The 14,869-nt window shown below is 42.5% G+C and overlaps 1 protein-coding gene across 2 annotated transcripts; it reads right to left on the bottom strand.

Annotated features, from left to right (window-relative positions):
• Nucleotides 1-612: 612 nt before the first annotated feature.
• Nucleotides 613-9,476, bottom strand: plin6 (perilipin 6). Of its 2 annotated transcripts, XM_067509194.1 has the most exons (8): nt 9,022-9,476; nt 8,074-8,125; nt 7,619-7,817; nt 7,435-7,517; nt 6,373-6,610; nt 5,508-5,689; nt 3,654-3,920; nt 613-2,929 (listed from the first exon to the last, which is right to left on the bottom strand). In XM_067509194.1, exons 1-8 carry the CDS (start codon nt 9,024-9,026, stop codon nt 2,525-2,527), a joined length of 1,431 nt encoding a protein of 476 aa, XP_067365295.1. In that variant the 5' UTR covers nt 9,027-9,476; the 3' UTR covers nt 613-2,524. The 2 variants fall into 2 exon arrangements, with proteins under 2 accessions (XP_067365295.1, XP_067365294.1); XM_067509193.1 differs by lacking the exon at nt 9,022-9,476 and having other exon boundaries at nt 8,074-8,991.
• Between the last annotated feature and the right edge of the window lie 5,393 nt (nt 9,477-14,869).

Here is a 14,869-nt window from a genome sequence, read left to right as displayed (position 1 = left end):
CACAATCAAGATTAAATGTATAAATTAAGCACAGGGACTTGAATAAAGAGGCCACAACAGTCAGTGTGGGTTAACTGCCATAACGGCTATTTAATAAAAACAAAACAATATTAAAATCCTAAAATTAAAAGGAAAAGAATAAGGCAAACAGTCATACTACTGCAGGGAGACCAACCTCCCAGTGGCAGGGGGCTGGGAGCATCCTAAATGTGACGTAACCACACAACAAACCAAAACCATATTAAATAACAACAAAGCATCCAGTATAATGGTGAGTGAGCTCCCAGCATACCAACCACACCCATGGGTGGAGGCACCACCCCGCCACAGTACTAGAAACAAAAGAAGAGTTAAAACTCAACCAAATCCAAAAACAACCTAACAAATTAAAATCACAATGTAAAACAATAATAAAATAAACTGCAGTCAGTGCACTGTCTGCAAACAAGCAAAGCACCATTGCAATATGTGCAAGGAGATTAACATACATTTTATATTTTTATATAAACTCAAACACCTTCCTTACACCAGGTGATAAGACGGCTCAACTCGTTAATCTATAAAAGTTACGGCAGACCCAGTTAAAATATTATAAAACAGTACCTCAGGGCATTTAAGGACCTGCTTCTACTAAGTACATTAAAACACAAAACACAAAAATTTATGTTGTTACTTAAATGTTACTTACTAAAACCACAAGCAGAGACATCAACAGTCACAGCAGAATGAGCAGCAGCCAGCTTCCCACACCTGCTTCACATTTCTCTCTTACTAAGTTTGCTATTTCTCTCATTGGCTGCTGCTCCTCTCTTGCCACCACCACTACCCGAGTCCTAGTGTCTACCTGCCACATTAGTGAAGGAAAAGTTGCTCAGAAGGTTGGAGAAGGTGACATCACTCCAACCCTGTGGTCCAGACTGAAACATCTGTAGAACCACCACAACACATCAAGAATTACACCGTGCACATCTTTAGAATGGGTGCGCTATAATGTGGAAACAGCTCAAATGAAGATCAGAAACATATTTTACATTTTCTGTGCCAGACCTCAGACATGTTTTAGAGCACATGAAAGTATTAAACTATGTCAAATAATAAAAAAGCCAAAGTGCTTCTCGAATGTGACCTAGAAATTCCTGATTTATGCAAAACAAAACGAAAGCTTGGATGCTGCAGTTGAACTCTTCTCCACAGCAAACAGTGTTCGTGATCCCCACAGGATGAACTTTAATAAGTGAGGATCCTCTGACTTTGCCTTTAGCATCATCACTTCCTTTTGTTTTGAGTAATTACATTTCAAAACTGTGCGCGCTGTTCTCTGCTTTGTACACTATGTTGCCGTGCTAACAAACTAAACCTACTAAACCTCTGCACATTGGCAGGACATTTGTTAATTTCAATTCATGCAATTTCACATCAGTGGAGGCTTTTGTTGTGAAAAATGGGTTCGGCCTCATTCAGACCCGATTATTACAGAAGATTACAGGAGACGTTCTGTGAAAAAAAGTAAATTATGAGCTTTAATATTTCTCTATATCTGTCTGAGCTGCTTCAAAAAATACAATTTAATTTAGAATTTCACATTTTTGCACTTTTTCAATATTAAATAATATTAAAACTAATAAATAAATGTTGGCATAACTGTGTGTTTACCTGCGTCAGACTCAGAAAATTTATTTGTGAATGTGAACATGTGGTTTGTACTAAAAGTGATGTAAACTTGTTATAATAAAACCCAAATGAAAACAGGACGAATCCATTTTAATCCTGACACAATTACATGAAGGTGAAGTCCAACAAGCTTTAGTTCACATGTCACTGATTGTACATGTTTTTATTTCACACTAATGAAAACTAAAATTCTAGAGACAAAATTTCAGCCACTTTTATAATTTGTCACTGTAAACTTCAATGTCAGTTTCTGCTTTATTTAAAACCATTTTGCAGCATCTGAAACATCTGTTCAGTCATCCCAACCCGAGTTAATCTCACCACTGATTTTACGCTGTAAAGAAATTAAGAACTGAAGAGAAATGTTTTATTAAATTACAGCTACATTTAAACTTATGTATAATCTATCATGTAATCTCTGAACATTTGTTTTACCTTTAACGCTTATCTGTATAAAGTTTGTCAAATTAAATCACCTCAGTTTATGCATGAGGTCAAAGTTCTTGAAGTTAAAGGTTTGTTCTTGGCTAATTTGCAGGACTTTCAGTCACATCCTATGGACTCAGGGGACAGAACTCATGTGTCCAGGTTCTGAAGTTCATGACACCGAGCTACAATGTGCTCTATGGGCCCCTGAGGACTGTCCATGTAATTTAAAGGCACTGATCTGGTAGAACGAGCACTGATAATATAATCAGAGTGAGGGGATCTATTGCCTGCTGCTGGTTTATTTTTTCTGAATTGAAATAGAATCTGATATTTAAAGGAACTTTCCAACATTTTTTTAAGATGATCATTTATGAACTCAGAGACACTCGAGATAGACCGGTGATGGATGAGTACATTGTGTTTATCAGTTGTCTGTCCCTGTGGCATCGGGGGAACTGGGGGTGTCAATGGGGGAGTTGGGGCTCAGGTACTCGAAGGCCTTCTGACTCTGAGCAACAAACTGTTTGAGCGGGGTGAGGAGCAGCTCCGTGGCCGAAGACCGACGCAGGATGCCAGCATCAGACAGGATGGGAGATCTTTCCATCTCTGGCACTGGGGGGTCCTTCAGGCTGGAGCGACGTCCAGTGGACAGGTCGGGGCTCTGAGATCCTTGAGCAGCGAGAGAGTAGAGACTGCGACGGCGGCGAGGACGTCCGTCCATTGCCTTCAGGAAGAGGCTATTACCTGAGCTGCGACGGGAGGAGCTGTTTGACGAAAACCCTTCCTGGTTCAGGAAATCCTCCACCTCCTGATGTGACGGCCGCTGCAGCTACAACACAAACATTTCATATTTGGACTTTTATAGGTTCCCATTTGCAACAGCTCCTTACAAGGGGTACATATACTCAAAACTTAAGTATAATTACTATAAAAAGGTAGGGTCTGATCTTTGTGATGTTGTAGAGGGAAAATGTGCAGTTTGACAGAGATGTGGACAATTAAACTCAGCTGGTTATCAGTAACGACCCCAAGATTTCTGACCAACTTAAAGGGGACAATCACTATAGACCCATTGTTGATGCTGATGCTATATTGAAGGTCTGGCTGGCAAAAGTAGAACTTGGAGAGAGTTCAAGATGTCTTTCTCTATCAGAGACAGGGAGAGACAATGAGAAAGTAAAGGACAGGCAGAACCACGTGTCATCTGCAAAGTAATGACAGGAAAAATTATGTAAGTTGATGATAGAACCCAGGGAAGTGGAGTAAACAGAGACACCTGCAGGACACCTGTGGACAGTTGATGAGAGAGCTACCCTGAAGTGAGCTAGGCAAGAACTGTACCAGTGATGCCAGCTCAGGATGTGAAGACAGCAGGATCATGATATCATTGACAGTGTTCCCAGAGATTCTAGGTACAAACAAACTACTGAAACAGATTCAATAAATGATTTGATGAATCCACGTTTGAATGGAGTCGGATAACTGGGTTCCCTTTTTAATCTTTTAGGTTCGTCTCTGGTATGTTTCAGCCCACCCCCCGCCTTGGGACTCACTATGTTGTAGAGTGGTGTGGCATTGATCACCAGCTGCAGGAGGACCTTGGACAGATCTTGCAGGTCTCCAAGCAGCTGCTGGATCTGTACCGGCAGCTCCCGGACTCGACGAACTGGACTCATCTCTGCCAACACGACAGCCTGCCTTTTGACCCGGTTCAGGGTCAGTTCTCTGAGACTCTCAGCTTGGTACACGAGCACCACCAGGAAGCTCTGCAGGGACTGCAGCAGGGCCCCCACCAGCTCCAGCACCAGACCTAGACCCACCTGCAGGAAACACAACCTGACACTTTATCACAATACAAAGATTTTATCAGGAAAAGCATAGACCTAGGACCCACACTCTCCAACCAGGTCTCACTTCCTGTCCTGTAGACAGGTTTCCCAATGACATCATCAGAAACTTGTGTGATTAGTAAAAGCAGGAAAATCACAGGAACCAATTATTTGGTTCCAAGATACAAGCAAATTTCTGAAAAACTGATGGTACTGGTTCAGAGGTCCAGATGTTATTTTCAATGGCAACATGGAAAAATTTTGTGTGAAAGCTTGTTTAGATTGTTGACATCATAATTGTTAGTGAGGCTTTTCATAGTTGTTAGAACTGTAACAGGAGGTTTCCCCCTTTTAATTAGTCCAGATCACAGTAACTATGAACCTTTTGTAGACTGGTTCGTTTCTCAGCTGAACGGGAACCGTGTTGATATGATATCCAAACAATGAACCAGCTGTGGTACTTTTAGTTTTAGGACTGCTGCTTGTTTACACGTTTTCTCATGCACAACATTCCCATAGCCTGCACTAATGGCCATTTTCATTATCACGGTGTTGTGGAACTTGTTTTATATAAAGACATGAACAATCATGACTCATTATGTTTTATGGGCTTAGAAATATTGTGTTTGTTGATCTTTGTGACTTTGGTAAAGATCAGATCACACAAAATGTGTTGAAATGACGATGGGACACGGGTTGTCCCATCACAAGGAAAAAACATCTCATCTGCAAGCGTCCTAACTAGGACTAGTCCTTTACTGAAAAAAAAAAGTTGTGTTTTTAGTTCTTCTCAGTCCAAATTGCTGTTTAGAAATTTAAATAAAAAAAAAACTGAAATGCATGAAAAAGATTCATGTCTGCACCAGAGTCCATGGATTTTACTGTTACAGAAATAAATCCAATAGTTGTCAGTTTATTAGGGACGCCTGCAGGTGAAAATGAGTCAATTTAATCCAACAGTCCTGCAGTAAATTTTCACTTCCTGAAGGGGACAGTGTGGACTTTAGTCTGAAACTGTTCAGTCAGCTGCTGCATGATCATTGAGGGGCAGCACAGTGGTGGAGGAGTAAGAACTGCTGCCTCACAGCTAAATCGTGGTTTCCTCCCACAGTCGAAAGACATGCAGTTTTACTTAATTAGTGACTCTAAATTGTCTGTAGGTGAGAATGTTAATATTTGTCTGTCTCTTTATGGCTCTCTGTGTTGCCATGAGACAGAGTGGAGGCCTGTCCAGGGTTCACACTATTAAAATGTATTTGCTCTAATGCAAACAGACAGAGACAAACACATGATGACACATCAGCCACTGAATAACCCGTTGGTCAGACAGCTCTGAGAAGGTTTTTGCTGCTGACTAGTGTCTCTTCTTTGTTGGTTTTAGTGTCTGTATGAGGCTTTTTGGAAAAAACAGTAATTTAACAAAGTGAAGTTAAAAACAGCTCCAGGAAGTAAAAGTGAATTTAATAAAATCACAGGTGGATGTAGCCTGGAGCAAATCCTAAAACCTCAAAAGAACATGTGCACGGAAGTGTGAGCTCTGCCGCTGTCCTCCAGAGACAGAGCTTCCTTGGCTCTCACCGTATCTGCAGCATCTCCCAGGGTCCTGACGGCATTCTGCAGCTGCTCCCTGACCTTTGTCATGCGGTGGTAAAGCTGCAGGCTGAGACGCAGAAGCAAGCTGCGAACCCTCGTCCACAGACTGGGCTCCTCGTCCTCGTCCTCGTCCTCGTACTGCTGCACCCTCATCTCCCATTCCCGACCTGAAGGACAACACAAACACAAACCATTTCTTCACAGACAGCCTTGAAACCCTGAACCCACTCCAGAACCTTCGTGTTGACCCAAAATACAGAGAGATCACTAACAATGAGGGTCTGTCCACTGTTGTCTCTGTTCACTCAGGAGAAACTGGACAGTTGGCGGGACAATGACCCCTCCAACACACAAACTCAAAGGTACTCAAAGGTTTAAAAACAATGATCAGTGTGAGAGTGAAGTGTCAATGGAAAAAAAAACATAAACAAATCAAAACCTGCACATTTGGACTCCAGGACAGAGGCAGACACATGGACACTAAGTTTCTGTAACCTGAGCTGAGACCTGCACAGGGTTCTCCACATTAGGCAAAGGACCGTCTTGCCTGCAGCCTACTACAACAACTTAAGATTGAGACAGTCTCCTTCTGTAGTCAGAGCCCAGACCTGAACCCAGCAGATCCTCTGAGAGACAGGCTCGCAGAATATCTGAAGCAGTTCTGTGAGGAAATGTTGTGCAGTTCGAATCCACAGCTACAGGAAGCAGCTTTAATCTAAGGGTTCACTTACTTTTTCCACCAAAGATACGACAGATTCTGTGTTATTGGCTTCAGAACCGTGTTTGTGACCCATATCACATCTTGTGACCAGTTCACACACACAGTTACCCAGAATGCCCCAGTACTCACGCAGTGTGGGTGGGAGCGGCAGGTAGTAGGTGGTGGTGTCCTCTAGTCGACTCAGCACGTCGTCCAGTCCTGACGTGGCGGCTTGGCCCAACTGAGAGTCCTGCAGCAGCCGCAGCATCGTCCGAGCCACGTCAGCCAGACGGTCTAGTCGGTCCAGAGCTCCGTCCAAACCGTCCACCACCCGGAGCTGCATGCCATCCAGCCTCAGGTAGACGGCGTCCTTTAGTTGTCCCAGCACCTGAGGAGTCGGCGACAACAGCAGCTGACTGAGAGCTCAACAAAGAAAAGATGCATAGGTGGGGACAGTTTCGAGTAGACGGGTCACATGGATATTTCTCCCTGGGAGAATGAGGGACACAGCAGACTGAGAGACAGGAGTTCTATTTTCTCAGTTTTTAAGTTGAACCTGGGTTCACAGTTCAGACAAAGGAGGGGGAGACACTGAGGAGCAAATGTACGGACCACTTACGGACATTGGACATTTCACTCTGTAACCAGCTGTCATGGTCCTAAACTGCCCTTTTCCAACATTTGTCTCACTTTTTCACTCACTGCTGTTAATCTAAATTACAAACATCTTTTTACCTTGTTCTTTTTGTGTCCTTTGGAACAGTCTCTATCATGTTAGAACCACAAGTAACAGCAGCATGATGACAGAAGTCCAAACATCTTCTTCGTCAACTATATTCTACACATAATTCATTAAGAAGTTTGTTGCTCTTTACGGAATTGTTGGTTCCAGTCTGGGGAACAGTGCAGCTGCAGAACAGGTCCAGACAAGTCCAGACTCAAACAATGGCGTCTCCTCCACTGTCCAGCAGGACACAGGTCAGGCAGGAGCAGAGCAGCTGCACGAACCCCAAGTGCCTGATCAGGTCTGATCAGGTTGGGCTGGAGGAAGCACAACTACCTAATTAAAAGCATCATTAAGAAATTCTACAAAAGTATTATACATAACTAAGACAGGTAAAAGCCCTGGTTCTACCTTGGCACACTGAGTTGTGTGGACTGGTATCGGTGCAGCTATGATTGTTAGAGAGGAGTGTTTGCAGGTGAACAAACCTCATCTGTCGGTCTGTTCAGGATGGGGAAGTTTTTCTCCAGACGTTCCAGACCAAGCAGAGCCAAACTGTTGGCAACTTCAACTGGGCAAATCACAGTACTGCACATTATACACCTCATCAGGATGTGCTACAGTATTAGTATGAGTAGCAGCATTAGTATTGGTACTTGATTTCCCACGTACTTTGGGGCTCCAGGCTCCTCAGCAGCGGCACAGCTCGTCTCACAGCTTCCTGGGAGACGCTGAGAACTCCGACCTCTGCCACTTCTCCCATCAGCCCCAGCAGAGGGTAACGACCTTTGACCTCTGAGTAGACCCAGCTCACCGACTGCAGCACAGAGCGAACCAGAGGCAGTTGGGAAACTCTCAGCACTGCGTTGGTCTGAAAGTACACAGAGTAAAACTGCAGTACAAGTACATGGGCAGCTCATCAGGCACAGACACGTCTCTCCAGACTGTTCTTATCAGTTCGTCCATGAGTCCGAGTGGACATCTGGACTGGTGTGGATCATGGTTGAGAAAGAGAGGCAGTACTTGTGCAGTAAAACCTCCATGATCTGTAACAGTACAAACTGAAGTAGTTTTACTAAAAGCACAGCTGCTGTGACTCAGGCTTCTTGTTTGTGTCCTCCACTCACCTCCTCACTCTGACGTTCACTCTGAAGTTCAGACATTTCTGCTTCAAACAATCTGAGGGGAGACATAGAGACAGCACAGATTAAAGTGGTCATGGAGTTTAACACGAGGTGGTCAGCTGCTTCTCAGACACAAAGACCACAACTGTCCACATCGACCAGGGTGGAAATTGTATTTTCTCTGGGTGGATGGACGGTGTTTCCTGATTCACCGTCTTCAGTAGAGATGCAGTACACAGATGCTGTTTGTGAAAATAAAACAGTCAAAAAACTCTGTGTCCTTTCACTTTGGACTTTACACATGATAAACATGTTGTCAAAACACCTAAAAACTGACAGTTTGAACTGAAAGAGTTTTGTCCTCATCTCATCCTCAGACTAAACTCTGGTGTCTGAAAAATAAAGACAAACCTATGAAACTGTGAAGCTAAAGTATGTAACGATTCTGAGGACAATGTCCTTAAAGTCCTCAGCTCATCAGAATGTGTCTGTGTCTGTGGGTTTCTACAGAATGAAATCTCTTGTGTCCATATTGATGTGAAGCTTTTTTATTAAAGTTATTTCGGTTCCTCCTTTGAACTACAGAGAATACAACAACAGCGACATCTTCACTTGTTGAGGAACTGAAAAATCAAATATTTGCATCCTGAATGCAGTGAAATACAAAGTTTAAAGCAGACAAACTCAATTACTGAAAATCAAAACACAAATTAAAATGAGGGTAAAATCATTATTTTTTAGTTTTAAGTTCATTTCTGTGATATTTGTGATGTTTCTTCATCATATTTCTAATTGTATGTTTGGTCCATTATTTCTTCTGTTTTCATGTTCCATCCAACCAACTGTCCCATAAATAATGGCCACATCAGCTGGAACTTTTTCCATATTCAAACCTAGGTTTCCATCACATCTACACTTTCTGTTAAAGTGAAAACAGAGCGGAGGTCTTACCCCATCAGAGCGGCTGAAGTGTGGAGGAGGACGATGTAGATGATGAGCTGTTAATAAAGAGTCTGGACGATGTCTGGGCTCCAGATCTTTAATCTGATTGGACAAAGCTGCTGATGGTGAGAGAACTGAATCAGTTGACTGCTATTTATTTGTCTGGGCTACCAATCGATTAGCAACAGGAAACTCAGAGCATTTCAAACTAAACTTCAGCTTTTACATTCATTCTTCTGTGGGAAGTCAAACTGCTCACACATGGACAGAAACCTATTTGTGGATTTGATATAGGGTTTGGTTCTTCAACACTAAAAACAACAAGGGACTGTGTCAAAAGCTTCTTCCTCTGTGACACACTCAGTACTCCAATGGAGGAGAAAGTAATTTCCTAAGTACTCTACTATCACTGCAAATTCTTTCCTCTAGTTGAAGTACTGAGTCCAGAGGCAGCAGTACTACAATAAGAAACTCCTCTGAGTATTTAAACACTGTTGAACTGTTTGTAGACCTGAGATGCAGCCAAAAGCTGCCAGGGACACTGATGTCAAAGTGTCTCAGGTCATATTTTTGGAACTAATCCACATGTACAGGAGTTATTTTAGTCCAGTGTAAAAACCAAATCTGCTGTGGATTCTTAATCCATAGGGTTTAATATGACGTCGCCCCACCCTTTGCAGCTATAACTCTTCTGGGCAGGTTTTCCACGAGGTTTAGGAGTGTGTGTATGAAATACATAATACACAGTGCTCGCAGTCTTTGCTCTAATTCATCCCAAAGGTGTTCTATTAGGTTGAGGTCAGGACTCTGTGCAGGCCAGTCAAGTTCTTCCACACCAAACTCACTCATCCATGTCTTTATGGACCTTGCTTTGTGCACCTGAATTCATTTATGTGGATGGGTGAGCGAATACGTTTGGCAATATAGTGTATCTTTGTCTCAAACGGCCAATATGTTGTATTTGAAATTCTAAATCAATTTTAATACAATGCAAATCATTTCCTTAAGTACATAACAACAATGTGCTAATACATACGTACAATGCAATGCTCTTTACAAATCAAATAAAAATGTTTTTTTTTAGGTTTATTTTTTAAAAATAAACCTAAAAATACATTCCTATTAGAATACATTAACTGTACAACGTGCTAACAAATTCAAATGAACAGTCATGTTCATTTCAGTGGAAACTATAATTCGATTTAGAATAAAATAAAAACAACGCACCAAGTATTAAAACAGAAAATGTACTATTATGTTAATTTGTCCAAATAGTTTTGAGCAGCTGCATGCGCTAAATTTAGGTTTTATTCACTCACATTAAAAGTCATGAATGTGATTTGTTAATATGAGCCGATGGAAAAAAGATTCACTCACATTTAAACATGGAGGCATTTTAATTCATCTCATTCATTTTAATGTCCCTTTAATGTCCTATTTACAGAGAAACTTCTTTAAAGAGCAGCAATGAAAAGGCCCTTTATTTTTCTCTAAATGGCTCCTTTTCTTCAGCAACATTTGTAGAAAACTTTTCGAGGTCACTGTGGAGTCACGTGGTAAATCGATCTGTTCTCGAGGTTGGATGTGAAGCATGAGCTCAGTGTGTGAACACCTTGTTTTTTCTGAAGTGTTCTGACGTGGACAAGGGGGAGGCCCTGAATGCACCACTGTCTGAATCTCTATGGGAAACGTTCATGTGACTGTGAGGAGCATTGATATGCAGTTTACCACGCTTCACAACACTGACTTTGGTGAATTTTACAACAGCACTGATGACGGGAAGTCCAGAGAAAGTTCAGCCTCAGTGAGGATCCTTCATATTAAAGTGTCTGTGTGGTGACTTCAATCAATAAATCTGATCTAAACCATCACTCGGTGACAACAAATAACAAACGTCATTAAAATGGTGTCTTTAAAATGAGCTTTTATGAACAACCCGCAAAGAATCATTTGTCATTGTTTACAAGTTGAGTCCAGATTAGTTTGACAAGCTTTTAAATGTGTAAAATCAGCCAGTGCTGAATAAAGATCAGTACCACTGTTGAACAGAAACAGCAGCAGGTTTTTACCTTTTTATGTACTGACAGATACAGTATCTACAGTAACACACAATAGTGTTTATTAGTTTACGAGATTCTGGTTTAACAATCTGAATCTGCAAGCTATTAAAGCTTCAGGTACATGGAGCTGAGTAAAAGTCACAATAAAAGGAAAGTACTGAAAACTGCAGTTTAGTAATACATGTGTATTATTAATTAGCTGACAGTGTAAGCGTCTGTTTCTCCTATAGTGGAATAACTGCAGTATTTAAAGAAAGAGAGTGACTGGGCAATAAGTTCAAAGAAGAAAAAAGAAGAAAAAAAAGAAAGAAAGAAATATTTTAAACGATGTAGATATAAAAGAAAAAAATGCAACCACAAGGGGACAAAAGCCAGTGTCTTCTTGTGCCAGTCCTAAGACTGGATAAATGCAGAGGGTTGTGTCAGGAAGGGCTTTCAACGTAAAACACATGCCAAATTAAACATGTGAATCATGACTTTCACACCGAAAATGACTTCCATACTGGATCAGTCGGGGCCCAGGTTAACAACGACAGCCACCGGTGCTGTTTACCTACAGGGTTCCGGTGGAAATTGGACTACTGTTGGTCGAAGAAGGAGAGGAGGTAGGCGTGTTTTTGGGCAGAGAGAGAAGAGGAAAGCTAAGAATGTAGGACTGACAGTAGGGACTTTGAATGTTGGGACCATGACAGGGAAGGATAGAGAGTTGGTTGACATGATGCATAGAAGGAAGGTGGACATACTCTGTGTCCAGGAGACCAGGTGGAAAGGTAGCAAGGCTAGAAGCTTAGGAGCAGGGTTCAAGTTGTTCTACCATGGGTCAGATAGGAAGAGAAATGTAGAGTTATCTTGAAAGAGGAGATTGTGAGGAATGTTCTGGAGGTGAAAAGAGTATCAGGTGAAGGGAACAGAGGTGATGAGAATGTGATGGATAGATTTGGTCTTCAGGACAGGAACACAGAAGGACAGATGGTGGTAGACTTTGCAAAGAGGATGGAAATGGCTGTATTGAACACTTTCTTCCAGAAGAGGTAGGAACATAGGGTGACATATAAGAGCGGAGGAAGAAGCACTCAGGTGGACGACATCTTGTGTAGACGTAGTAATGTGAAAGAGATCAGTGACTGTTAAGTACTGGTAGGGGAGAGTGTAGCCAGACAACACAGGATGGTGGTGCTTAAAATTACTCTGCTGGTGAGGAGGATGAAGAGGACAAAGGCAGAGCAGAGAACGAAGTGAAAAAGGAAGAATGTTGTGAGGTTTTCAGGGAGGAACTGAGACAGACTCTGGGTGGTTTGGATGTGCTTCCAGATGACTGGACCACTACAGCTAATTTGATCAGGGAGACAGGTAGGAGGGTACTTGGTGTGTCATCTGGAAAGAGGAAAGCGGACAAGGAGACTTCGTGGTGGAACAATGAACTTCAGAAGTGTATACAGAGAAAGAGGTTAGCTAAGAAGAAGTGGGACACTGAGAGGATTGAAGAGAGTAGACAGGAGTACAGGGAGATGCAGCGTAAGGTGAAGGTAGAGGTGGCAAAGGCCAAACAAAGAGCATATGAGGACTTGTATGTTAGGTTAGTCACTAAAGAGGGAGAGGTGGATTTGTACAGGTTGGCCAGACAAAGAGATAGAGATGGGAAGGATGTGCAGCAGGTTAGTGTGATTAAAGATAAGGATGGAAATGTATTGACAGGTGCCAGGAGTGTGATGGGAAGATGGAAGGAGAACTTTGAAGAGTTGGTGAACGAGGAAAATGAAAGGGAACGAAGAGTAGAAGAGGTGACTGGTGTGGACCAGGAAGTAACAAAGATTAGTAAGAGTGAAGTGAGGAGGACATTGAAGAGGATGAAGAGTGGAAAGGCAGTTGGTCCTGATGACAAACCTGTGGAGGTATGGAAGTGTCTAGGAGAGGTGGCAGTAGAGTTTCTGACTAGTTTGTTTAACAAGATCTTGGAGAGTGAGAGGATGCTGAGGACTGGAGGAGAAGTGTACTGGTGCCAATTTTTAAGAACAAGGGAGATGTGCAGAGCTGTGGCAACTACAGAGGAATAAAGCTGATGAGCCAAACAATGAAGTTGTGGAAAAGAGTAGTGGAAGCTAGGCTAAGGGCAGAGGTGAACATTTGTGAGCAGCAATATGGTTTCATGCCTAGAAAGAGTACAACAGATGCAGTATTTGCTTTGAGGATGCTGATGGAAAAGTGCAGAGAAGGTCATAGGGAGTTGCATTGTGTCTTCATAGATTTAGAGAAAGCGTATGACAGGGTGCAGAGAGAGGAGCTGTGGTATCGTATGAGGACGTCTGCAGTGACAGAGAAGTATGTTAGAGTGGTGCAGGACATGTATGAGAGCTGTAAGACAGTGGTGAGGTGCTGTAGGTGTGACAGAGCAGTTCAAGGTGGAGGTGGGTCTGCATCAAGGATCGTCTCTGAGCCCCTTCTTGTTTGCTCTGGTGATGGACAGGCTGACAGATGAGGTTAGACAGGAATCTCCATGGACTATGATGTTTGCAGATGACATTGTGATTGTAGTGAGAGCAGGGAGCAGGTGGAGGAAAATCTAGAGAGGTGGACGTCTGCACCAGTGGCACTGAAGAAAAGACATGAGGCAGAGCTGGAGGTAGCAGAGCTTAAGATGTTGAGGTTCTCTTTGGGAGTGACGAGGATGGACAAGATCAGGAATGAGGACATCAGAGGGACAGCTCATGTTAGATGTGTTGGAGATAAAGTTGAGGTGAATTGAGGTGGTTTGGACATGTTCAGAGGAGAAACTGTGAATATATCGGTAGAAGGATGCTGAGGTTGGAGCTGCCAGGCAGGAGGTCTAGAGGAAGACCAAAGAGGAGATTTATGGATGTAGTGAGGGAGGACATGAAGTTAGTTGGTGTGAGAGAAGAGAATGCAGAGGACAGGGCACATGATTCGCCGTGGTGACCCCTGAAAGGGAACAGCAAAAAGGAAAAGAAGAAGATGTAGAGATAAAAGAAAAAGAAGACAGTTAAGTTCACTATAAAGAACAAACAATGAAACATGAAAGAAGAAACAAAGTAAAATATCGACAACAACATAAAAAAACTTTCGGAAAAGAAGATTTCGACTTCACTACTGCTTTTATTTTGAAAATCTGGTGTTTCACAGCATCCTGGCAATATCCTTTTGTTAGCTCATGCTTTTATTGTTAGTCATCAGAGTCTCAAACCTGGACCCAGGGTCCCCAAAGACTTCTGTGTTAACCTGTCCTACAGAGAAACTGGTCTCGCTATGTCAAGCCCCAGTGATACTGGACATTTATTGTCATCACTGTCAATGTTTCCATATGTACAACAGTAGTAACGTGTTCTAGCAGGCAGTGATCAGCCAACAACCTGTGGACTTCTTGTTTATGATGGTTTAATCAGGGTTTTTATTATTTACTCCTTAAGTCTGAGGAGTTAGATTGATTCATTCTCTGCTGAAGCCAGGGACACTTGGCTAAGCTCTGTCCTCACTCTTAAATAGACAAGAAGGTGCTCCACAAATTTACATTTCATACTCAACAATGTAGGTGGAAGCTTACTGACAAGTTACCACATAATTCAAGTCAAATATAATAAGTTGGTCTCTGTGGGACACAGCTGCTATTTAAGGAGGTGTGGGACATGTCATAAGTCTGTGGGTCAAAGTAAAGGTCTCTGGTAAGGACCAGGTTTCCCTTAACCATGCACTAAAGGACATGTCACAGTCTGCCAGGACCAGTCACTGACTGCCAGGACATGTTACCACCTCCGAGGACATCTCACTAACTCCCAGATGCATCG

Source organism: Channa argus, chromosome 7 (assembly GCF_033026475.1).
Source record: "Channa argus isolate prfri chromosome 7, Channa argus male v1.0, whole genome shotgun sequence".
Lineage (NCBI taxonomy): Eukaryota > Metazoa > Chordata > Actinopteri > Anabantiformes > Channidae > Channa > Channa argus.
This window is presented reverse-complemented; position numbering and strand designations above follow the sequence as displayed.

Coding starts and splice junctions, on each gene's coding strand:
- plin6 (XM_067509193.1), bottom strand. CDS start 8,166: ATGACCACTTTAATCTGTGCTGTCTCTATGTCTCCCCTCAGATTGTTT. Junction 6,611..7,434: donor TGAACAGACCGACAGATGAG/GTTTGTTCACCT, acceptor CCGACTCCTCAG/GTGCTGGGACAACTAAAGGA. Junction 5,690..6,372: donor GCCGCTCCCACCCACACTGC/GTGAGTACTGGG, acceptor GTTGTCCTTCAG/GTCGGGAATGGGAGATGAGG.